At 41.4% G+C, this 26,427-nt stretch overlaps 1 protein-coding gene across 9 annotated transcripts in view; it reads right to left on the minus strand.

Annotated features, from left to right (window-relative positions):
• TPH2 (tryptophan hydroxylase 2) overlaps positions 1-19,497 on the minus strand; it is an 89,328-nt gene extending 69,831 nt beyond the window's left edge. For 8 of the 9 annotated variants that reach the window (XM_075057872.1, XM_075057870.1, XM_075057865.1 and 5 more), the window contains exons 1-7: positions 19,063-19,186; positions 15,527-15,679; positions 13,042-13,225; positions 12,833-12,933; positions 9,620-9,687; positions 4,109-4,305; positions 2,175-2,310 (exon numbers count right to left, since the gene is read on the minus strand). In XM_075057872.1, coding sequence (XP_074913973.1) covers positions 2,175-2,310; positions 4,109-4,305; positions 9,620-9,687; positions 12,833-12,933; positions 13,042-13,225; positions 15,527-15,679; positions 19,063-19,167 — 944 coding nt within the window. In that variant the 5' untranslated portion in view covers positions 19,168-19,186. Of the gene's footprint in view, positions 1-2,174; positions 2,311-4,108; positions 4,306-9,619; positions 9,688-12,832; positions 12,934-13,041; positions 13,226-15,526; positions 15,680-19,062; positions 19,187-19,336 lie in introns of those variants that run through there. The other variant, XM_075057871.1, reaches the window with a different exon arrangement.
• Positions 19,498-26,427: the final 6,930 nt, after the last annotated feature.

The following is a 26,427-nucleotide window of genomic DNA, read 5'->3' on the forward strand; positions in this document are numbered from 1 at the left end:
TCAACCAGCAGATCTCAGGGCATTGCAGCTACTGTGGACGATGAAGAGCTGTCCCCACTCAAGTCAATTTAGTTTTGCTGTTGATTTCAAACAAAGCCAGGGTTTCACTCTACATTTGTGATAACATTACTACATGCTCTATCTTATGAAAAAAAATAAACACATTTAAAAAAGGATTTTCACATTTTTCCTGTGGAGTTCCTGATAGTCAGTACACATTATTTAATTTATGTGAACAAGCAGGTCTGCAAGAAGAGAGTAACATCATTAGAACATGACAACTTAATTCCTCTGTTATTCACATTTAGAGGCATTAAAACCATAACCTGGATTAAGTTCAGCCCAAATAAGAAATAAAAATCTTTATTCTAACTGAACTATTATTACTACACAGTAACTTTCCAGACACCAGGACCAGAAAGGTTACAAAAAAAGTAGTTGCTGTTACTACTAAGGATCAGCTACGGTACTCTGCATAATTCTGAATGTAAGCACCATCCTGAAAACTACAGGGGTCTCAAATACACAAATCAATGAACCAGAAGCCATCAGCAAAAGCACACATGCACTTAATTGTTTCCTGGAAGATGTTCCTTCCTTTGTTCGTGTTGGAGTTATGTGCCTAAATCCCCTATCAATAGATGAAAATGTTCTTCTAGTTTGTATTAAGTTTATAAATGTCATCACTCTTTTGCTGATCATTGGCGGGTGCTGCAATCTGAGACACTGGCTTCCCACAGGAGAGGAAATCATTGGTGCAAAACCTGGTAATTCTTAAGTATAATTTCCTTTTTTGAAATATCTACAGATATTTTCAGATAGACCAGAAGAGATCCAGCATCATATACCCAAGCTCTTCTCTCAGGATTTTACGTTGTAGAAATTTGCCTACAACTTTAAGAGATTAAAATGCTAATTACAGAGGTTTAAAGAAGTGAGTGAATTCCCTCAGGGATTACCACCTCTTTCCCAAAAGAAACACGCACACAAAACTAGCCTCGTAGCATTTCAGCAAGTACTTTGCCCAGTTCACATGCTGAAGACAAAAGTAGATAAGTGTATAACAGCGCCACCTGGTGACTCCTGCCAGAATAATGTTAGAGCATTTTAAAATACAGCTTAATTTGTGGTTCCATTAATGCTTTTATATCAAAAAATATTATTCCATGGTTTTGGCAGTCTATTCATGAAATCGAAGTTAGACATGGGTCCAAATGTTTACAGGACTGGAGCTGAATATATATATGTATGAACCCTTTGTGTAAATTTTGGCAAAAATAAAAGACACTCAAATAGTCCAAGCTGACTAAACAACAACTACAATTTCATGCTAACGGCCTGATGACTGATTCACTGTGAAAACGTCAGTCCTGTGGTTACAAGATCAGTGGATGCCTTTGGTAAAAATACCTCCATATTATCTAACTGACATGTATTGTTCTGTTATTACTGCACAGAGCACACCATATATAATGCAAGACAAGAACTACAATAGCTTCAATCTTTTTTTTCCCCACTTTTCATCAAGAGACCAAATGCCAAAATATTTCATCCAAACTCGCCATATTCTGTTTTGGAAAAGCTGCAATGCTGCCCCATGAAAGTCATAATTAAAGTGTCTCTTATTTCTATCGTGTTCCCTATAACAGGCTTCATATCTAGTATCGTCTCTGGGTGAGAGAATAGTGCCTCATTACTTGCTTGCGTTGTGTTACAGGAGAGAAATGAAGTTCAACTGTGCAGTCTGGCCCAAAGAAGATAAGTGGGAACACAAGAAGACCAAATTATAATTCTAAAAGCAGGTTTTTTCAAGGGATTCGGGGCTTTTTTTCCAACTTCTTTCCTTAGTTGTCCAACAGAAAATAAAATTTTAGACACTTTTGCAAAATGTTTAGTTAAAAACTCCAGTTTCCATTGAAATATAATCCAGATGATAGATTTTTTTGACCCACCATATAAATAACCCAGTTATTTAAGACCCTTGGAAAAAGTCCTTAAGAAGCCTTTGAATTAAATTCTGGCTCACCAATGTGAAGTGTTTTGTCATCAATCGTGTAAGTAGATTTTTACATTTGTAGGAAGGCTTCTCTTTTCAATCTTGGCAAATCTAATGGGGTCTTTTAAGAATCCAGTGAGCCTATCTTTTCAGCACTAAGGCAAATTTAGCAACTTACGGTTCTGGTGTGTAGAGAGGATCTGAGCCATGTCGTATGTACTGAGTACAGTGAAAAACTCTATACGCTAAGCCAGCTAAAAAATCTCGTGGAGACAGGTATCCAGCAACTGGTCTCACTGTGAAGCCAGACCTTTCTGAAATGAAGGAGAAAATAAAAGACCAAATAATATATTTATCTCACTATATCAGTTTCTGAGGACAGGTAATAATCTGTTAATTATTCTACCAGAAGCATGACATGGAGAATCTTGGCTGAAGATCACCACACATCATTTTCACCTATTATGTACAAGAACTATTTTGCATTGCTAGCATATGTTTAATGAAAACAGCTTGAGGTATTTCAAAGTTGGTTTGAACACCTTTGTCTAGAAAAGATGGTAAGGTACCATAAGTGGTGTTCTCAAATCAGAGAGTATCTGATTTTTATGTCTGGTACCAAATGGGAAAAAAGTTTTCAAAACAGAAGACAACTTCTGTAAAATACATTAAAAACTAACAGAACAGAATAGGATTAAATAAAATCTATCCTTATTTTTACAGATAAAATACTGTTTGTGACAGTAAAATACTGACTTTCACATCTGAGGTCCTCATTTAAATATTTAACAAAATGTTCCTTTGTCAGATTAGTCCCAGTGGGGAATAATTTCAGACTTAGTGACTCTGAAAAGCACATTTCTCTCCCAAATTCATTCTTTACTCTTTCCAAGTGTTTACAGGAGAACGTTAAAGTTTTTCTTCAACAGACACTACTATTGCTGTGTTTAGTCTAAAAACATATTTCTGAAAGTGTGAGGTTTTGAGTTTCTAGTTAGGGAGAAAGAACCTGTATACTTTGGCATCATTCCTTAGAGACCACAATACAATATATGAGAAACCCAGAAGGACACAACCAAACTCAGAGAGTGATGAGTCAATTAGTAAATGCAGGTGTTCACAAACAAGAGTTACAGATGAAGCAGGGACCGAGGAAAGTAAGCCCTTCTTTAATAATTTTGCGTTTCTCTTAGCTAAAAGGTTTTCCATACACATTTGGGATAAAAAGCTTTGCTGATTTTTCTTGTAACACTTAACAGCACATTAACCTTTTTTTCCAAACACCCATCTTTACAATATTTTAGTCCCTGAGCTCCTAGAGCTCCTGCAAAAGAGGATTAAGGAACAAGTATATGTATCTGAAGGGACCCTTAAGGAGAAATTAAAATCTTAAATGAACTCTTTGGTGGCTTTTCTTCTAGAGTTAAAAACAGCAGGTTCATGTCTGCCACTTCTTCCATATGGGACACATTTCCATTACAGATGAAAAAGAAGGGTATTTTCAAACTTAAATATGTAATATACAGATCCCTTAAAACATGAAAGAGAAGTACCAGATCACCTATGGGGTCCCCATAGGTGATTTTTTTCAACATACGAATATAATGACTAGTGTCATGAGCTCTTGAGCACTCAGGAAAGCCTCATATTCATCAGGCTGTACTGTACAACAATGTGCCAAACCTGCTCTCCTCTTTAAATTCAGTTTCTCTTGGCATTTTATTCCCTCTTTTACCTGCCTGAATATTGGGGGATGCCCACTGTGGTTATCAGAACTCCCATCCTGTGGCAATGAGAAGAGCAGAGCTAACTCTGCTCGCTCTTTACACTGTACTGAAGGACTTTTTACCCTGTGCAAGGTAACATCATGTGATACATGTTCAGCTGTTTAATTCCTCTCAACCTCATACTTGCAAATACATAACACTGTCTTGACTCAACAAACTCTCTTCCATGGAGAATGTCAAAAACAGAATGATACTTCAAAGACTAAACCAAAGTCCACTGACAATGCTGGGAGTCTTTTCATTTAATGTGTTTTGTATTTCATACTAATAGAAAAGAGTGTTTTCATGAAACCGTATCTATTGGCAAACCAAATATGAATCTTACCTTTAAGAAAAATAGAAACATCTTCCAACTGAGGCACATTATCCTCTCTGTATCCACAGTATTTGGTCAGCAGAGGAAAGTTTTTCAAATATTCACGACAAGCGTGGGTGGGATAGAGTTTACTGAGTTCCCTAAACACCACCCCCCATGTTTTAATTTCTTCAGCTGTGTACTCCACTCTGGGAATGGGTTGGCCACTGTAAAAAACATAATAATACAAAATACATTTGAATACAATCAGATTCTAGACAGATAGTGGATGGCAAAATTTCTGTGAAAAGTATTATTTAAATAAAGGCAGATAGAGACTATTAAAACTATTTAAAACTATTTTAAAATGACAGCTAGATGCTTTTTTCTTAGAATTACTTCTTGATGTTATGTGGTACGTATTACATTCGTTTCATAAGAACTGTATTTCTTCTTACTAAGCAATGAGATTATTTCTTAATCTTTGTACATATCGTAGTAGAAAGATGGATTTCTTATATGCCATGTTCCTATACAAGAGCAGTACTTCTCCATTTATTGCCACTGATGCCTTTGCAAGTGGGTAGCTGAAGATCCTGATTCAGTCTAACTTGTAGATTCAGTAAGACCATCAGCAGACTGAATGCTCTATGCATTCTTTAAAATACATAATATTGACACAGCATCATTACCTAGCATTTTACAAAGTTAAGATTAGGCAATTACGTAGATGTTTGGAAATGTGTGGATCTAACTAATATAGATACACATTGTTTAGACTGTTGCTTACATGTGCAGGTATGTTTGGAACCCCAAATTCATGCAGGACTACATCATGAGGAAGCTCACCTCAGAGCCACCAGCCTAGCCTAGGTGAAACTAACCCTCTAAATACACCTCTCCTTTCTTTTCTTCTGCACCATTCCTCTGCCTGCTCCCCCTTACACAGATGTACAGAAATTGCAAGCAGGAGCCTTCCAGGGTACCTGCTAATCTGTCTCTGACATCCAGGATTTGCCTTGTGTGGTTACGGCTAATTCAAAACTGACTGGCAGCATGAAGAGTGTAAAGGGCTCCTTCCAATTTGCACTGCCTTGTATTTAACTGTAAGGAATTTCCCATGCCATGAGCCATCATCTCATGTCATTAATTCCCCCTAGAAACTTCATAATTTTTCTCTGGATTTCATGTTCACCATCTATAGTATGTAATCTGTGCAGACTGCCTTCTCCTCAGGTATCCTCTTTTCCCATGCTGTAATGAAGTGCAGACTGGCAAAGGGATCCACAGGATCCTCCTCTGCCCCATCAGTCCCCATCTCTCACTCCCCTGCCACAGGGCTGGCAATGTGGGCACTGCCAGCCCAGTGCTGCAGCTTCCCCAGTATCGCAGACCGCACCTGAACAGGCGTATCGGGCTCGGGGAATCCCACTGCAGCAGAAGCGCAGTGCTGGGCTTTTGCTGGGGGGTTGGCTCCCCATCTCTGTCGCTGCCTGGTTCGTAATCCTGTCTCCGCTGCACGAGTTAACAAGGAACGGGCCCTCATGTCATATGCGGTTGCTGCCATGCAGTCCCTACATGCACAAGAGAGGATCATCTGCCCTACATTCATTCTGGTTGTCCTCTCATCTTTATTGAAAACTTACTATTTAATCCCCTTGCCTTTCACTATATCAAAGGATGTTGATCCATGGCAGTTATCTGTCAGTCAAAGGCTACTTGGTATGAGGTACACATACTTGCTAAGGACTCATTGAATATCCAATACATCCGCTAGTTCCCCTTCAGCCGCTCTTTTACAGACACGACAAGAATTGCAACACATTTAGTGAAGCATTTCTCATCAAAAGGAGCTGCACTGGGTCTGTGCCCATTCTGTGGTGGGAGTCAGTCCTCCAGGTCTAGTATCTGTCTTCACCTTTACACTTTATCAGCCTTAAGCTGCCTGCCAGTTCACGGAAAGCATAACACAGCTACTCTAAATTGTACTGTACATGACAGATACAAGCAGGTTGCTACTCCATCCACCTGGGGTTGCCAGAACACCATGCAGTAGCCTCATCCCTTTTCCTTAGACATGACTGCTACTACAGATACTGCCAGTACAGGTCATCGCTGGCCCAGCGAAGAAGAAGAAATGTGTGCACCAGTGGAAAAACTCAGGTTTCTATTCAGCCTGTCACTAGAGAGGTATAAACACAATCAAGGATCTGAAGCTTGGTCACTGCTCACTAAAAGGTTTGTAACTTAGTTATTGTTTCAATTAATTCATTAGTACTGAAGTAAGGTTCACTGAACTTTAATTCCTTAATAGGATTTATGCCCAGGAGAGCTGATCTTATTTCCAGCTGATCATGATATTGCTTTCTTTATCGAGACAATCAAGGCAGCCAGACTTGAGGGAGAACCTATGCCTTTCTCACTCAGCTCTGCAAATCTCATTTTCCTCACCCTCTTATTTCAACAAGCAAGACCCACCCTGCGCTCAAACATTTCAATAAATCACAGAAAAGGCCAGCCTGCATTGCCAGTTTTCTTGTGGCTGACTCTACAAGCTAACCCATCCTGAATTTTTATTTCCCCTTATTAAAATAGGGTCTTTCCATTTTGCCATGGTCATGAGCTATCAACTTATGAACTCCCTCTTAAACATTGTATTTTTCCTCCAGATTTAATTTTCTCAACACTTTTTCAATCCCTAATCAGTCTCAAAGGACTAATTAGCAAGATTAACACATTTTTCACTATCTTTAGGATAGAAGCTAAGTGAAGAAGGGAGGAATATTTTTTTTTTGGTCCATTTATTTCATACAGCTGATCTTCACTGCTGTGCTCTATTAACATGTCTTTCCCTTTAACACCCAGCACCACCAAATATCTGCTCCTTCAAGTTCACTGCTTAGTGTTTTTCTCTCTCCACTACAGAGGCTTCTTTATGTTCAAGCAAAGCAGAGCATCTACTACTGTAGAACAGTAGCAATTCATAAAGGAGATGCTGATCCAGGGTTTTCAACTCAACGATTTTTTTTTTACAGAGCCAGTTCCTTGCAGCCAATTCTTTGCAGCCAAACCTCTTTGTTATTTTCTTAAGGAAACAAGTCGGGGGGCGGGGGGGGGTGTTGTTTTTTTTTTTACACTGGAAAATGAAAAGTAGAAACACATCAAGCCTCAGTAAGTGATTAGGAAGGTCACTTACCTGGAAGACACTCACAGGTTCAAGGCAATGTCCTGAACTTACCCCTAAGGGAAGCAGTCCTGACGACAGAGCTGTTCCTTTTGTATAAATAAGTAAATAGCCATTAGACCACAGAAGAGAGTGTGATGAGACTGCAATGTAGCGTCGAGACACCTATATAAATTCTGAGCTCCCCAGCACGGGTAGCAGAAACAGCTTAGCTGTAGCAGCACAGAGTCCTCCCTGAGCTGATCTGCCTTTCCTCAGCGTGGCTTAGGCTGAGCTGCAGGATGCTGAGGGCAAATGTCTCCCCGAGCTGTCTCTACAGGCACACCCAGAGACAGACAGACTGTACAGCCCAGTAGATACGGCACATCCCTGGGATTAAGATAACCACTGCAGGAGACCTGAGGAGTATGAACAAGATTTTGCCCCGTCTTAGGTAACTGCCCTAAGGACTGGCCATTTTGTGGTCCCCGGCTAAAAATATTTGAAGCATCTTGTTTTCCCTCTGCTCATAATAATAGGAAGAGTTTGAAATCTTTTAAAGATTTGAAAAGATCAGTGGGATGAAGGAGTACTTCTGAGCAGTTTTGCTGAAGTACAAAGCCTGGCCCCCAAATAACCTCTGGTTGGGCTTGTTTGATTTTTGTAATTTGCCTGCAGAAATGGTTCTTGAGCCTTCTAAATAAGGAAAATATTCCTTTCCCTTATCTGTTTCTTCTGGGAATATGGAGGATTACTCTACATGATTTTTGTGAAAAAATGTTTCTCACTGGTTTCAGGGTGAAAAAAAACAAACCTGTGTAGCAGAAGACCAACCACTGCTTAGTGAGCCAGCTGTGTGATCTTTCCAGCACTTAGGCAGCCAAGAGGGAGAAGGGAGGAAGGCATTTCCAGCAACTTAGCAACTGTGAAATGCATGGCACTGCTGCTACCGTCACGGGTAAATGCAGAACTATCGGACTTACTGAAAGAACTCTAAGAGCACGTACAGTCTGCCCTCATCCACAGGTACCTCCTTGACATTCCACACTGCAATAAATGCTAGGCAAGAAGCACTAACTCTACCACAAGCATTAGACTGAAAAAAAAGATAATAAAACAATCAGCTGTAAACAAACAAACAAAAAAACTGTCTCAATTTACATTTGAAAGCTGGCTAAACTGAAGACTTACCTTGGCAGCCTAGGAAGCTCCTCTACCAACCAGCTCCCTGCCCCCAGCAGGCAGCAGCTCAGTGTGCTGGATGAACATCATGAGCACCCAGCTAAACAAATACCACCATGGGCAGACCAACAGTAGCACTTACACACTTACTAGATTGGTAATAGCTTAACGACAGGAATGGGACAAAGGTAAGGGAGAAATATAATCAGGATTATATGGTCACAAAGCAGAGTTAATCCGCCTGTCCCCCCAGCCTTCTAGCGCCCATACAGTAGCCTTTTACTAAAACCCAAAAACCAGAACTGAAAAACCTTCAAAAATCCATTTCTGAATTGCTTCCTGACAGGCCATGCCTTCTACGAAGGGAGAAGAAAATTGTTATGTTTTATATTCTTTAAACAATGTTGATAGAAATCTCAAAGGAGAAAAATTAAAAACCTTAAGAATTGTGGTAAAATGGAAAAGAACATGAAATGAGGATGTTCTTTCCCTTGAGAATGAGGGCTTTTGGCCTGTTACAAATAAAACCTAGAGTATGATTAGAATTAATTGAATGCTTCTGTGACAAGAAAATTGCAACACAGTAGGTATTTGTAGGTAGCACAGAAAGTTTCCTAACTTCCAGGGACAGTAGCAAATTGAAAATACTGACTTGACGTGGGGGAAAAAAAAAAAACCAAACAAAATAGGAAAACACATACAGTGCATTTGTGCACAGGCACCAGCTCCACTAACTACAGAGAAATCCACTGACTGCATTCTGAGAAATTTAGGGCTGTGTTGGCAAAATTGATAAACGGCATTTTGCAGCATCCAGTATAGTAAGCGCATGAGAAGAAAACAGTAATTTGGGGGGTTAGTGAGCTTGTCCAACTACGTAGGGATGCTAGATATGTGCAGTGCATCAGTTTGTCATTAAGACATGCAAGCATTTGTAAAAGAGTTTCTTAAGTTCAAGCGGCTATGAATAAAATGCTGAAGAGATAGTGCTTACCTTTCAAATGCTTTACTTGCCTGTATCTGTACTGAAAATGTAACAGGATTTCAAGCATCAGGTTTGTCATTTATAGCCTACACTAAACTAGTCAAAGTTTAAAGGATGACTTTGTCTACTGTTAAATTTCATCCTACAGAGTTAAGTAGAGCATGAATTCTAACTAGTCAGCAGCATGGGGAAGAATTATGCCAGTACTTACTATTTATAGCTCATGGCAACATCCACAAAGTACTTTCTTCTCTGTCGATAGACATTGTCTTTAAATCCCTTATGCAAGGAAGAAGAGAGTAATTTACAATAAGAACAGAAAATTAGCTGTAAGAATTATAATTATAAAACATATCATTAAAGTGTTTATTTAGTACCTAATTATATTGTATCTTGATTAACACTATCTACTGGACTGCAAGAGAAGATAATGATTTCTTCACATTTTCCCCCACCAAAGTCCCACAGGAGTTTTTTCAAGACAAGTTCATGCTCAGGTACAGTCATTCATCCAAGATGTTGAAAAAGGGAAACTTTTTCCTTGTCATTTTGTCTCACTCAGGTCTTCCTTAATCTGAATGGAGATCTACAGGCAGGCACAAAGCAGAATAATTTACCTATCCTTAACACATTTTTCTTCACTAGAAGAATCAAGCGCCCAGAGCTCATACGCAACTCATTTTGAAGATGTTACTTAGGCAGTTGCCATCTTAACCAACACATCAGGGACTGAGCGATCAGCCTCCAACAGCAAATATGCATATTGCTCCAATTTGAGTTACAGAGAAACGGCTCTACCTCGTGGGCTACAGTAGGCTCATACCCTTCCCGTATTAAGCGCAAAAGAGCTGTACAACACATACACACCAGCCAGTTACAGCCCTCTGAGCTATTCAAAACTAAACCAAGATCTCTTCTATACCTATAAAAGATGTAGACACTTCAGGTTTTGGACTACATAAAAAGTTATCTATTTTCAAGGCAGAACTGTCAACCTCTTGAAGATGAAAAAGGGTAAAAAGTCACCTAAGTTCCCCAGTTAGGAGCCCAGAAAGTGCATTTAAGTTTCCCCTAGTCAGAGCTGAAAAGTAAAATGCATTTTTTCCTTACTGCTCACATACACAAACACAAATCACCAAAGGGAATGAAAAGATAATGTCATTTGATTTGAAATATTTCTATGAGCTTCCAGAAAACTCGGAAGGCATTTTACTGCCCCATAACCAAAGCTGCGCTGCTGGGGCAGAGTAAGGGACCATGTCAGAGGACTGCAGAAAACCCTCAAGCTCCACTCCTACACAGAAGAGCTTTTTGACTGGCAAAAAGTTGCTGTAATCTGGGGGAGCCTCCTTGTCTGCTTAATACCTTTTGACATAAGCATTGACTTGCTCAGCTGCAGACAGTTAAGAGCTGAAAAGTAACAGAAGACAGCACAGGGGATTTAAAAGCCTGTCACATGTAGTGAAACTGAGACTGAAACCATTAGCCAATATGGAGTGGGTTAGGGCTGTGCTGCTGAAGTGGTGCTATACTGGTTCTGTAATAGGGTAATTCTCTTGGTCCTCTTGACACCTACACACCACCACTAAGGAACAGGGCAGGCACCAGAAGTGGCCTGTGAAAGGCCAGTCACAGATTATACAGTTTCCCCCCCCCCTCCAATACTTAGCATGCTGCATAGGCTAACAAATGGTGTGTAAATTATGTTTATAAGAGTTCCCCCAAGTGTAAAATATATATTCATATAATGCAAATGTCTTTTTTCATTGTCTGTAAAACTGAAGGCAGATTTTCAGCAGAGCACTCAAGTATTTAATGAAGGCACCAGCTCACAACATAAAACAGTATCAAATGGCCCGTCACAGTCATCGACTCAAGGCTAGAATGAGCTGCCACTACAGCCTCTGTTTGAACCAAATTACAGTTAATGGTTGAAGGTAATCAACAGGCTTTTCCATCCCGAGAAGACGTAAGGTAAATCCTAGTTTGTCATCAAGAAGTGCATGGCAGAAACCAGGATCCAGGAATGCTTTCCCCAGCTGCGGGAAGGGCTCACACATGGCAGGGATGGCTGGGAACCAAGCGAGGCGATGATGATTATCGCGGCTGACACATGGGCAGGTGACACTGCAGACAGGGAAGTGGGGCTGCCACGGGACACAGCAATGAGGTTCGTTTGCTCGAGTGCACAGGCGTGAGGGTCTGCGCCTGAGCTCCCACCACGGCACGGCCGATGGAGCAGCTGTGGAGCAGATGGGACAGAAGGCAGCAGTCCGAGTGCCATTTCTGCACTGAGAGAGAGCCCCAAAGCCAGGGCCACCAGGAGGACCTGCCTCTCCTCAGCCAAGGCAGCCACCAGGAAGGAGTCTGCACAGGCACTGTAGTACCACAGTACACAGATGCATCACTAGGAAGCCCCCTACAACAAACTGATCTTTCTGCAGTCACTTACAAACTCTTTCGGGCCGTTTTTCACCATCTTGGACAATGCCAACAAAAACGTGTGTGACAAAAAAACCAAAGGAGACTGCAACCTACAGCTAGAGTTTAATCTGATTCCATAGGGCTGACAGTCTTACAGTCAGATATCTTGGTTCATTACCTACTTCCTTTCACCTGGAAGTTTCCTACAATACTAGTGTAATCCAGTCTATTTTAGGAATGAATACAACTAGCTACCACCACTGTCTTTCAGCCAAGTGGTCTAAAGGTAGAAACTTGGATTTATAATAAGTGAAAATGTTGTAACACAAATGCTTGCAATCATCTACCATCTAAAGACTGAGGGGATAAGCATTTATGGACATCAGCCAAAAGAAATAAAACAATAACAAATCTATTTTTCTGCCTTTTGCACTGAGCATTTGGCACCACAGCAGATACAGCTTGTATGAATCGCAGGCTTGTCTCCTGTCACCAAAGTCAGGAAACAACATGAGACACCTTCCCATCTGCTGCATTCATGCAGAAACAGGAACATGTTGCTCTGTTTTATTTTGTAATTACCTCCTGAGTACCCAAGGAAGTCTTCCTTCATAATTCTTTCTTCTCTGACGCTTAGGTTAATATCAATTCTTACCTAAGACCTACTTTTGGCAGAACCAAAGGTCATATTGATCTAAACTCTTCAGAGTTTGAAACCTTTCTATCAACTAGTTACTTTAAAAAATAAATAAATGAAAGTAGCACAAAAGGGGACATAGTTGTTAAACACTGAACAAGTTTTCTGGAGGACCTCCTTTTTGGGTGTCCTACTACAGAAAAGGAAAATCAATTCACCAAAACTACTGAAGAGAACTAAATCCCCACCTTCTGAAAACCATATGCTCAAAAAAAGCACTCAATCAGCAGCCAAGAGGCTTTTTATTTGACTGGCAAATAACCCGAACAAATTATCTGCAAGACAATTTTATGTTACACTTACAGGGTGATCTGCATCCAGCTCAGATCCATACATCAAAACTCTCTGTGAGCATTTGTCTAATTCAGATATCTTCCTGGGGAACCAAGGGACACAGTCAAGATCTGCAGAAGACAGAATATGAGTTGAATGTACTGGAGTGTAAGACTGTGGAGATACCTGTGCAAAACATTTGTCAGTGTCTAAATCAAGTGATACAAAAGCAGCCTTGCCTTCTTCATCAGTCCAGATGTTTTCTGGCGGATTGAGAGATACGATATTAGTTTGAAACTTGAGCAACTGGATTAGTTCATTAAATTCTTTCTTACTGCAGTCGCAGTCCACAAAAATTTCCACTTCTGAGTTCCTTCTCTTCGATTTTCGTGATTCAATATGAACCATACTCACATGTTTCTCCTGTGGAAAGATGAAATAATGGATGAAATACAAACATACCAGCTAGAAGGGCAATATTGATGGCATATTCCTCAGGAAAGTTTTTCCCAGTTATTAAAAGGTGCTTTCATTGAAAGTACTCACTTTGTATTTACACAATTAGTTAGTGACACTTAAATACTGAAGACAAAAAAATCTGTATACTGACAGTAAAAATAAAACTATTATATTTACTGAAGAAATTAAACCAATTATTTAACTTTATCTACCAAGACAATCTCTTACAGAGGACAGTATAACATCAAAATTTTTAAAAAGATAAAAAAACCCATCTAATGCAATTTTATATTTACCTTTGCTATAAATACTAAATTCTCATGCAATTTTATTAGGCAATGTGCATAGTAATGATGTTAATATAACTAGATTTGAGTCTGCTTCTTTAAATAGATGCTATTAAACATGTGCTACTTCAGTATCTCTTATGAACATGTGAGGAAGAAAATATTTTTGTGAGGATAGCTGTACATCAGTCCTCACCTATGTTTCTTGCAGTAATTATCAATAACCCGAAGTGTTAATAGTAATAAAATTGTAATAAAATTATAACCTAATTTAAGCTATTCTCTATTACAATGTCCCCATCAAAACTAAACGATGCAACAAACATGAGTGTGTGAACACTTCTAGCATGAAAACTTTCTTAGGGGATATCTCTCCCACCACAACTACTGGTCCGCCAAGGGTGTCATACAACAACAGATAACCCTAACGTGTTATGGCTGACCTGATCTAGTGTTGTGATAGCCTTGTTTCAAAACAGGAGGTTGGACTAGATGACTGCTTTCAACCAATACTTCTGTTGACTCTGAATTTTTCCCTTTTTTTTGCCAGACAGAAACTATCTGTTACTTTTCACAACTATCCTTTCACTTGCTCAGTGAAGCCAATAAAGCATCTTCTGACTTCCAAATGGGGAGAACTCCATGTTTGTACTTCCACTTGCCTGCTGTATTTTACATAAATGTCCATTTCAGATGGAGGTCCCCTCTGGTACAGCCAACCAGCAGGCCCTGCTTTTACACCTCTGGATGGATATAAATTCTTCCACTGGCACGCTCCATAAGGTATGTATATGGTGTATCTCCTTAGCTAAACATTCACATAACAAATTCACTCTGATCTACCCTAGGTTGAGTAGAGAACAAACCCTGTGCTCCCCTCACAGTACTCAAATTGTTAATGACTACGTGAATGGGGATGATATGTCTGCAACATCTTCCAGCCATGTTTTAAGAGTGAGTTACATGCCTATTCCCAAGAAGGGGGAGTTGCTGAAGTCCAAGATTTCAGGTATGAACCCATTCAAGCATTTAAGCCAGAGCCGCAGTTAGAGACACTTACCCCTTGGAGAGAAGCTGCATTGAAAACATGACGCCTTCTGCAGCTCCTATTAAATCTCTTAGGCTTCCCCTCTTTCTGTCAAACACTCTGCTTCCTGGCAGCCTCCCTCCCATGGGTCTAACTCACCCCTTTTCTTTGGCTGGGGAATCTAAGTATCTACACCAGCCTTGGGAACCTGCTCCCAGAGCCAGCTCCCATGAGTTAGCACTGGTTTTGCTCAGTGCTCCCACACTTACACCCCTCAGATGGTGGGCTCCGAGCCAGCTCCTAACTTTCTCTTCACTACACAGCACAGACTGAACAACCCAAGATTTTTATCGTACTGCTTTAACTACCCTCAGACATGCCTTCAAGCCCTCTTCAATTTATTAATAAGGCAAGCAGACTATGTGCAGCACCAGCAGTCTGACTGAAAAACACTGACTGCATGGGGATCTACATGGGGACCAATACTTCACAATTTACATTCTAGTTAGACACATAGAAGCCCTGATCCTGCATGCACCTAAAGATGCGTTTAACTTCATGACCAAACATTGTCCTGCAGCAAGGCTGCCACCACCACCTGACTGTATGTTAATTTAGATTCTGAACAGCTCTCTGAAAGTGCCTCCTTTCATTGTGGCCTGCACGGACACCTTCAAATCTAATTTACAGTGTTGAGAATCACACGACAGACATCTAAAGCGCATGGTGTGAACATCAGCATCACTGTTAAACTTTAGTCCACAAAACCCTTCATGAGCCCAAAATGCTTTGTTGAATGGTCCATAAAATTTTAAGTTACTTTTATTCAATTCTGCAGAGTATAACCGCACTCTATTCCTTCTGCCACGGTCCGTTAGATTTATACCAACAAACAACCTGACCTCAGGAGCCTTCCTCAGTCCAGTCAGTGTAATGATTTGTAAGCTTTACCTGGAAGAGTCGGAGAGCTTTCACTAATCCACCAACTTCATTCTTCAGGGAAAACACCACGGCTGTCTTTCCACCTTCAGAAACAGATTCACCTTTCCCATTTCCCTTATTCCCTTTCTTTTCCTCATTTTTCCCAGAACTGGATCTGTTTAGCTACAAATGGATAAAGAACAACATCATCTCTGAGGCAAACGGGCATTTCCCAAAATTAAGTCTTTTTATGCAAAGAAAAATTTTTGTTAGAAAATAGCTGGAATGGAAGTCATCCAGACTTATTTTAAAAGGTAATGCACTGACTTGAAACCAGAATCACAGGTCAAAGGCAGCTGCTAGAAATGACTGTGTAAGAGGCCAGTCTGTAAAAAAAGAACTTAAGGAAAAGCATATCAATGTTTAAGATACAAATATGATTATATTATTAGGGCAATGCTATCATTAGTAATAAATATGATGCAAATGGAGACAGTCTAAATTACCACAAAATCGCAATGATGCTATTCTAACCTGTACCAGTCAATATACAATGATTTACGCTGGTCTGTATTTTTGTATTAACCATTAAATTTAAAACACAAACTTTATGTTCTCTGTTGTAGTACAATTAATGTTGTCATGTAATGTCATTTTTCCTGAGAAAACAAAATGTCTGTTGATTATAAAAACAAGGACAGAAATATAAGCATAGACTGCATCATAGAATCACAGAATACCAGGCTGGAAGGGACCTCAAGGATCACCTGGTCCAACCTTTCTTGGCAAAAGCACAGTCTAGACAAGATGGCCTAATAGCCCATCGAGCCAAATCTTAAAAGTGTCCAATGTTGGGGAATCCACCACTTCCCTGGGGAGATTATTCTAATGTCTGATTGTTCTCATTGTGAAAAACTGCACCTCCCATAGAAGATGAGCTGGCTGAGGAACTAAAAAAAAAAATACAGAAAATGACAACATACTTGGCCACTCCTACATTCTTCTCACGATTTAGGGGTCAAAGACTGCTTTAAGCCAAATTTCAGCCAGCATTTTCCAAAAAAATGTAATTATATCAGCTTAAATCTTGTTGAGATGCCAACAGTACAGCCTTTATAGACAATTTTTATAAGATCAACCATGATTTTCAAAAAACAGCCTGCATTTTCCAATACCCAGGTTGTGACTCCTGGAGCAATTAAATCTCCAGTGAGATGCTTACTGCTTTTTTACCATCCATAATACAGTCACTGAAAAAATGTGAAGATAGAAATTAAGAATCATATACAACTATTCCACGTGGATTAAACTGTCCTTTAGTAAATTGTAAAGCAGCTTACAGAAAATAACGCAAAAATGAAGTTTTTAAACAGGTTTCATAACACTTGATGAAAGCCAAGTTAAATCTCTTCTTTTTTCCTTACAGGTAGGTTATCCCACTTGCATAATGTCTGTGGACCTGCAACAATGGACTTTAGCAAAGGGTGTCCCTGTGCTTCTCGAAGATTTTACAAGATTTTATCAAGTGTTTCATGAACCAGCAAAAAATTAGTAAGCTTCAGCCTGACTCCTTTTCAAACCCGGTGATACAAAATTATTTTCTTAAAAATGGATATCGCTGACAGTGACAAGGCATCACATCCATCTTAATGCATCCACATGGTTCATGTCAATTTGGTTTACTTTTTTACTCAATCCTAGCCTGCTCTAAAATATCTCCCTCTACTGAATACAGAGCCCACAGCTCTCAAGTCAGCTCCCACCGGATCTTCTGAGATTTTTTTTATGGTACCAGGTACAAATGCACTGAATTAAAAAGAAGGCTAGTTAAAATGCATAATCTTACCAAAAGCCACTCTTTAAACGGCACGGGTTAAACCAGCCACATTTAAACTAGTTACTGGACATGCTAAAAAGTCCCTGTGGTCTTTTCTAATCATTAGACTACACAGAAACAATCTGGAAAAGCAATTATGTTTGTAGAATGACATATGATGAGTTTCAAACATGCTCACTTTTTAGTAATTGAGCTTATTTGCTTCTGCTCAGTAGGAGGTTTGCCCAGGGATAGTTCAGGGGAAGGTCACTTTTATTTTAACTTCAATAATATTTGGGATTTGGCTGAATCCTTTTCACATACATCAAACACACAACCTCCACATGAACTGACAAAGGTGCCATTTTTATAGCATCTGTGATTTCTCACTGGGTCCTGCTTTCTAGAAGCTATGTACCGAGGATCACATAGTCAACTGAGTATCTGAAAATCTAAATACCATTGATTCCTCTGGGAAACGAGAGCACTTGGCACCTTCCAAGACTGTCACAGGTTGCCTAATACTCTCAAGCAAGCATTACCCGAAGTGATGACTGAAAGACCCTCTAAAGCATATGAAAACTAGAATACCTATTTGTTAGAAGCCCCGTAGAAGAGGCTGTGATATTGCAAGAACTCAAATCTTATCACCCATGCTCATTAGTACACTTCATAATTAAATAATGAGTAGCAGGTCAATTCTCCTAACAAAAATGAATTATCTGGAGCAAGCGCAAGTACTCAGGAATAAAAGTAATCTATAGCAGAACTCAAAGAAGAAAGTAGCTCAAATATAAAGACAGTAAAGCAAATTTATCATATTTAATTCAGTATTTCCAACAGAAACAAAGCACGTACGCATAGGGATACTTCACATTTTTCTATAAAGACAACAGGCCAGTTCACAACCGATACAAACTGGTGCATTCTCTTCATTCTACTCAAGTGATCTGAATCTTCACGTGTTGCAAAATTTTACAGGAGGCGAAGTCTTCATAATCCTAAACGTTTCATGTATTGAGAGCAGATTACATTATTAGCACCTATGAACATTCTTTACTCTTATTAAATTCCTATTCAAATACATTTACCTGTAAGTGTACAGAACTTTATCCCGTGCTTGAAATCACCCAAGCACCTGTTGCACCCATACCATCATCTTACAGAGAACTGCTTCTACCTCCCGAGAGGGTTTTCAAGAGGGAAATTACATGATTCTCGCACCCCTGCTAGAAGCTGGGAAACCTCAAAGCCAGCTGCTCAGCCATGGAAGTGCCACAGGCACCAACGCAGCCTGAGTGCACGCGATTTGTGTGCTGCCAAAAAAAAAAGTTTTACGTTGTCGTGCTCCGAGGTTTGCAACTGCCTCAAAAAGACCTGATTCGGCTGACGCATACAGCCCGCAGGAGTAACCAAAGCCTTTCAAAATTCAAGCCCTTAAAACCACCTGAACCGGCCCCCAATGCTGCTGTCGTATTCCAGCAGCCGCACGGTTCGCTCCTGCAGCAAGGCTTGGATTTCTACGGCAACTTTCATTCAGAGGTTTTTGAATGAGACAGCCTTTCGAACGAGGACCGATCGGACGGCCAAATTCGCTCCGCCGGCCCCTGCTGAAACGGCTGAAAAACTCCTCGCCTGACCTTAAAGCGAAGAGGAAGGGGGACGGCTCCCTCACACCGGGCCCCCCGAACCCGACCCACCGGCTCTCCCCCCCGCCGGCGAAGCCCCAGCTCCCGGCCCCGCCACTTACGGTGAGGCCGCCGCCGGCGGGCCGCTCCTCCGGCAGGGCCGAGTCCAGCGAGAAGCCCCTCCGCGCCCAGTACTTACTGGAGAACATCATCATGGCGGGCTGCATGGGGACGGGCGGGAAGGGGCGGGTGGGCAGCGCCGCGCTCTGCCCGCCTCGCCCCGCGGCGGCTCCTTTTATACGCCCCCGCGGAGACTGATGGAAACCCGATTAGGGGGAGACCCGTCGCCGGGTGACGAGAGCCGCCGGCAGATAGACGCCCACCGTTCCCGCTTACCTCAGCCGACGGCGGGGCGGGACGGGACGGGGAGCAGGGTGGGCGCCCAGCCTCGCCGCCCACAGCCCGGCAGGACACCCCCACAGAGAGACAGACAGACAAACACACCCCGACCGACGGCCGTGAGGGCGGCCGGCACCTCAGGGGGGAAGCTGTGCCGACCGCCAGCCCGGAGAACCCCCCACACCCCGCTGTGGGACGGTTCCCGCCTCTGGGGCTTGCCCTCAGGCGACGGCCTCCAGCCTTCCCCTCACACCGCTCCCCGCCTCGGCCCGGGGCGGGAAAGCCGAAGCCGGGCGGCCATCTCCTTCCAGGGGGGGTTAGGGGGGCAACAGGGCAGGGGAGGGCTTCCAGCCCCCGGGGCTCTGGCGAGACCGAGATTCCACAGGGAAAAGTTGTGTAAAAATGTGGATGGGAGAAACGGTTTGAGGTAGAGATTCATCTCTCTGCCGTTTAGGGAGTACTGCGCTGAAAAACCGGGGCTGCTTCGGGGAAGGTGTAATAAGGGACAGAAATTATATCTCGTAATGAAAGACCTTACGTACCTTATATATTGAAGGCTGACTGGTGGCACGCAAAGGGCACTGCCACTGAAAAAGAATGCTTAACCGGAGAAAGCTTTTTAATCAAGGCAGCAGTGGCTGTGGTTTCTGCCTGAGCTGCGTCAGGGCCAGACTCCGTCGGACGACTTTCCTCCAACCACAACATCAGTAAATCAGTTAATCACCTAAGAAAGTAAAACAATCCCATACCGATCCTGGAGGGCTTTATTTTTATGTATGTGGTGACTTCTCTTGTCTGAAATACTCATGTCTCGGGGTAAAGATTGTTTTGGTTTTTTTTTTTAAGATTTCGTTTACTACTTCATTTCAGACTACTATTAGCTCAGAAGTTTTACGCGAGCAGAAGGCAACTGCTTAAACAGTAACTTGGCTGCAGCATTAAGGTATGGCTCAGTCTCTCAACTCTACTTGCAAAATTGTTCTAGGGTTTTTAATTTCTCTTACACTAACATTCTGAGGTCAAACACTCATTTTGTCACCTACCACTGTCGCTTACTCTGCCTGTAATTTCTTCCCTGCTCCTCTCATTTTCCAAAACTGTTCCATGACCTACTTTGAATAAATAAGTTACCTTACAGAGTGTAGGACCGAACAGCGCATCTGGATCGGGAGAACCATTTCAGTAAATTTCCTTCAAATACATACAGTTTTCTCTGTTCCAGCGCACCAGGTGGGGGGAAATGGTCACTGAAAAGCACCATTGGTGACTCGCCCTGCAGCCTCCCCAAACAGGGGCAACCTAGCCGAACGCGACAGCCAGCATTGTGTGGCCTCAACTTGGTACACATACAGATGGAGAGGAAAAAGTTAAAAGTCAGATCCCCCGAAGCTGAGACACTGACCAGGGAGCTGCACAAGGCAAGCAGGAGGTATCACTCGTTGTACTAAGCCTCACGTCACATCTAACTCTCAGCTGCAGATTACCTCCGTTCCTCAGCATCTTACAACTAGCATTTACAGATCTGCATTGTCAGGGAGCTCATTTTGCTCTTTTTAAGAGACCAACACGGAAGCACAGCAGAAGATTTGCGACCATTTCATAGCTCCCGTGGAGTTTCACCGAATTTTACTGTTTGTCACAACCAGTAACAAAAACCAGCAAAAGTTTCCAGTCTAAACTGGCCACTGCCAGTCAGATGACCCCCTTAAAATGGACGGTCATGCTCGATGTTAAGGACTGGGACAGGTTCACAGCTGCCTCAGAACTGGTGGGAGGCCTGAAGTAAATCCTTTTAGCTTCACTTTTCCAGAGTTTCCCATGTGTGAAATGAAATGAGGATCCTTTCTTCTGCTTGACAGTAAGATTGTAATAATATTTGGTTCCTCTACCTGCTCCTGCAATGCAAATCAATCATTTTCATTCTGCTAACCCACAAAGTTTTACTTCATTTTCCCAGTTAGGGGAAAACATGTCTATGTGCAATAGTTCAGTCGCATATCCTAAGTTATCAAGACAGATTCTCTGTCATGTCTATTCATTATTTTTAATAACGAGAAGCACGTCAGAGTCTTTGAACTTCGATATTCATACCTGCTGTGCCTGAGATACCTAGACACAGTTCCTGCAGTCGAACAGTTTACAAGAGTGAGACCACTTAGCACTCTCCAAATGCTCCAGTGACAAAACTGAGCTCAGCTAAGCAGGCTTTTCTCCTACCGGCATGACAGAGCATGATTTTATCTACTGTTAGATGCTAGCTCTGCAGCTGGGACATCACACAAATCATTGACCCTACTACCCGGTACCCTTACTATCTATCACAGCTCCGTGCGGTAACTAGAGCATGGCAAAGGTTTTCTGTCTCTCGTAACCTCTTCAGGATGACTCATGAATGCAAAACAAAGGTGCATTATGTCAGCAGGTACTTACGACAGGCAGGGAAGACTAAAATTCAACTATTTTAACCATGCTGCCTGCCCATGAATGCGACAGAGAGATTGCTTCTCCCTGGAGAGGAAGTTGTTCTTTTGCAACTTGTATTTTGTAGGTGGACTTTCCCATATCAATGCCAGATCGAAAGACATACATTTATGGACTGAAAATGTTTATTTCTTCTTTGTTCTAGCTACAGTACAACAGGGCTGGCATATGGCTCTGGGAATACTGCTAAACTACAGATTTTGTTAAGAGCTCAACTAATTTTTCTACAGTTCACAGTGCTGTATATGTAACACAAGTGAACACTTAAAACTGCCTAACAAAAAAAAAAAAGGAAGTTCATTGAAGCAGCTATTCAAAAATATCTGTTCTAGAATGTATGTCAGGGTGTGTCAGGTGGTTTAACCCCAGCCAGCAACTAAACACCACGCAGCCGCTTACTCACTGCCCTCCTACCCAGTGGGATTAGGGGAGAGAATCAGAAGAAAAAAAGTAAAGCCCGTGGATTGAGATAAGAACAGTTTAATAGAACAGAAAGGAAGAAACTGATGATAATAATAACAATAATAAAATGACAATAATAATAAAAGGATTGGAATATACAAAACAAGTGATGCACAATGCAGTTGCTCACTTCTCGGCAACCGATGCCCAGTTAGTTCCCAAGCAGTGATCCACCCCCAGCCCCACTCCCCCCAGTTTATATACTGGACATGACATCACACGGTATGGAATACCCCTGTGGCCAGTTGGGGTCAGCTGTCCTGGCTGTGTCCCCTCCCAACTCCTTGTGCCCCTCCAGCCGTCTTGCTGGCTGGGCACGAGAAGCTGAAAAACCCTTGACTTGGTATAAACCCTACTGAGCAACAACTGAAAACATTAGTGTGTTATCAACATTCTTCTCCTACTGAACCCAAAACATAGCTCTATACCAGCTACTAGAAAGATAATTAACTCTATCCCAGCCAAAACCAGGACAGGGTGCCACACAGCAATCTTATTTCACTTTGGGAAATGGAGTTAATGTTGATAGCGAGAAATAACAAGATAAGCTTACTTCTACTTCCAAAAGGCATCTTATTGCCTATAATCAGAATTCAGAAACTGCAAGATCCTCTTTAGTTTACACATGCATATTTTCTCCTCTTATGAGAGAACAGAGTCACTGTTGTCTGAAATCCCAAGCTAAGCAATTTTTAAGCTTAAAAGATTGCAGAATTCTCAAGTGGAAGTTTAAATCCAAAGCAAGTTTGGGAGAAGTTTTCAATGTTTGAGCCATTTTCCCCCCCATAGAGATAGTGACTGTCTATTTCAGCAGTTTTCCTTAAAACTATTCGTAACATTTACCGTAGTTTGATGACATATACTAGCAACCTTAAGACCATCCATTTGATTTTAACAGGAGGATAAAATTCACAGTGCAGAGTAGCTAGTATACACCAAGAAATAATCTGAATTTACCTCTGGCTCTCCCAGGTCACCACCAAGTCTTTGTCTACAGGTGTGCTACAGCAGGAAGGAGAACTTTCAAGTCATCACATGGCAGAACAGGGAAAGAAATGAACCTATGAAAAAGTATCAAAAAAGCATAAATAAAGACGGACTTCACAAGGATCTAAACATGAAAAGAACAACATTATTCAGTGTAAGATCAAAAAGGCAAAGAGGAGAACAGATATGCTTATTGTTAATGCAAGAGATGTTGACACAAGCAGAAAATAGAAGTCTCAATACCTAACCAAATTACAATTTAGTTGGTAAGACAAGGACTTTGTGAAATAATTGACAAGTGGAATAGCCAAAGGAGCTTCTTCAACAAGGAAAGAAAGATGTACAATCTCTTCCCAGATTATTAGAGATACACACACCAACTCCAAAGTCCATTTCTCTGAGTGATATATAGGTCTGCTGAAAAATCTGTGATGAGAATGTAGACTTAATTTTTAAGTCATGAAGATATGGCAAGCACAGGTTTTCAAGCAGCTAGCAAAACCATCCCAAGTTCTAGTAGCACTAAGGGGTTTTTAATCAACCAGTAGCTGTTGGGAAAGGATATCTACCAAATGATAGACTGGCTAGGAAGATCTGGGAATACAAATGATAAATTTTGATCCAGGATTTGGAAGAAAACAATGAAAGGAGAGGCTCTGGTACATTTGATCTGAGCCAACAGAGAGGAACTGGTTGAAAATATTATGCAGAAGGTGGACTGTGTGAGAATGAACATAAAATGAATTCACGATCTTCAGCAAAAAAAGGTTCTGAGAAGAAAACAGAAACTGACAATTTCAGAAAAAAGTACTTCAATAAATTCAGTTATTACAACCCCCAAGGGGAGGAAACCTAGAGCAGAAAGACAGTTCTTTCCTTGCTTCAGGAAAACCCCAAAGTTTCATCAGGTAACTGTTTTACTGTAGAGGAAGTGTAGTCTTCTACTACACTTTTATTGGTAGTATCGTAAGTCATTAGTTTGTCATTACCTACAATTCAAAAAAGGAGCTTACCAGAGAGGAAAACCAGGACCAACCTACTAAATACAGGCAGCGTAACACATTAACACATAGACAAAGGCTGTGGTACAAAATTCAAAGTAATCAGTATGGGACATCAAAAGCAATTTCTTCTTTAAATACAGGAGCAGCCAGAAGAATTGAAGTATTAGACCACTACGGAACATGAGAAAAGGACAAAACAGAAAAAACCTTAAAATCATCTAAGTATTTAATGCCTTTTTTTTTTTTTTAATAATTCTTTGCTAAAAGAATAAACTGTGACCAGGGGCCTACTATGATTAATAGCAAGGGCAGAGAGGTAAGCTCTTAGCTTTTAACAAGGTGAAACAATGTTGGAGAATATTTGGGATAAGTCTGATCATAGCAAATGACTTGGCACAGAAACCATGCTTACAGAGTAGGCTCATTAAATCTCTGCCATCAATAACTATTTGAAGAACTCATGGGATGGACAAGTGACAAAAGCCTAGGAAAATGCCAAAATTATATGCATTTTCAAGAAGATATGGGGAGGAGGAAGGGCTGAAGAATTATGGACCAGTCTAATTTCATTTGTTTGAGAGAACAGAAGTACCAAAATTATTTGTAAAGACCTGGAAGATAACAGATGATTAAACAGTCAAGATGGATTTGCTGAGAACAAATTGAGTCAAGCAAATCTCATTTCCTCTTATGACAGGCCTGTGGACCAAGGCAAAACAATACCTGTCATTCATCTTGATGGCAGTGAAGCATTTGGCATGGTCTTTCATAACATTCTCACAAGACAGATAAGGAAACCATGTTCCGATTAAACCAATAGATCGGACAAAGGGGTGGGTTCACTGTTAAATGGAAGGGCACAGAGAACAGGAGAGCCACAAGTACCTACTCTCACTCCTATACTATTTAATAATAACCTAAATGACCGTGTAGAGACCACCCATAAATTCCCAAACTGTACCTACCTCAGAGATGCTGTAAGAGTTACAAAATTTAAACAGATCTCGACAGGGGGAGGGCTACTTATAGGCAACCAGCTGCACCATTAGAAGAGAAGGCAGAGCTCCCATGAAGGGAGTCAGAAGTTAACAGAAAATCACCAGCTGCATGCCATCATTCCATCTGCCCTGGAAGTCCACAAACACCTGAAAAGTGCTTGCATAATAGACTGCAGGATCTACAAAGGTATCCTCCAAACAGATTAGACAAGAATCTGGCAGAAGAGAGACGTGCCTTCCAACAGGAGATAGTCTAGCTAGTCTATCATCGACAAGCTTTTAAAAGTACCTTCCCATTCTGCAAATCTATGATTTTAACAGACTTGCTGTATGTATATACTCAGGTGTACACCTCACGGTGAAAAAACGTATGGTGTGATCAATCTGGTTAGAAGAACTGCATAAGTCTGAAATTTATCCGCTCCACTATGTGGTTCACCATACAGTGCACAAATCAGTCATACAGGCACAAAAGATGTAGCGGCACAGGGCAGAGAACAAGGAACCGGGACTGCCTCTTCTGGTAGCAGTAGTTGCACTGTTGTTGCTGCTTGAGCAATGATCAAGTCCCTGAACCTGAGTATCCATACGTTGAAGACTTTTGTGGTCTCCTGCATCAGTTACTTTAACAGCAAAACCAGAAGGTGTGCGGAAGCTCTCCAAGACCAATGCCCAAAGGCAGCGTGCACCCACATAACTTAAAGGACACCTGGACCAATTCATACACCAAGAGTGTTCTGGAAAGTTTCTGGTGTTGCATCTCATTGAGTTATGACACACAACAGAACAGCTGAATACAAGTTGCTTATATGTAATACAACTACTTTTTGCACCGGGTCTAGATGGACACTTAAAAAGCGTTTGTGCTCCTTGCTGAACAGTGCCTGCACGGCGCTGAGGCTCTCTCACTTCTTCCCCCGGCGGTGGGCAAGAGGCTGAGAGCGGACACGGCCGGGACAGCCAACCCAAACTGACCAAAGGGATCTTCCATACCACACGCCATTGTGCTCAGCAATAAAAACTCAGGGGAAGGAGGAGGAAGCAGGGATGTTCATGGTCACAGCGTTTCTCTTTCCAAGGAACCCGTGCTGAGGTCTTGCTTTCCAGGAGGTGCCTGGACATCTGCCTGCCGATGGGCAGCAAGGAATGAAACCCT

This window comes from Buteo buteo, chromosome 26 (genome assembly GCF_964188355.1).
Source record: "Buteo buteo chromosome 26, bButBut1.hap1.1, whole genome shotgun sequence".
In the NCBI taxonomy this organism is placed as follows: Eukaryota; Metazoa; Chordata; class Aves; order Accipitriformes; family Accipitridae; genus Buteo; species Buteo buteo.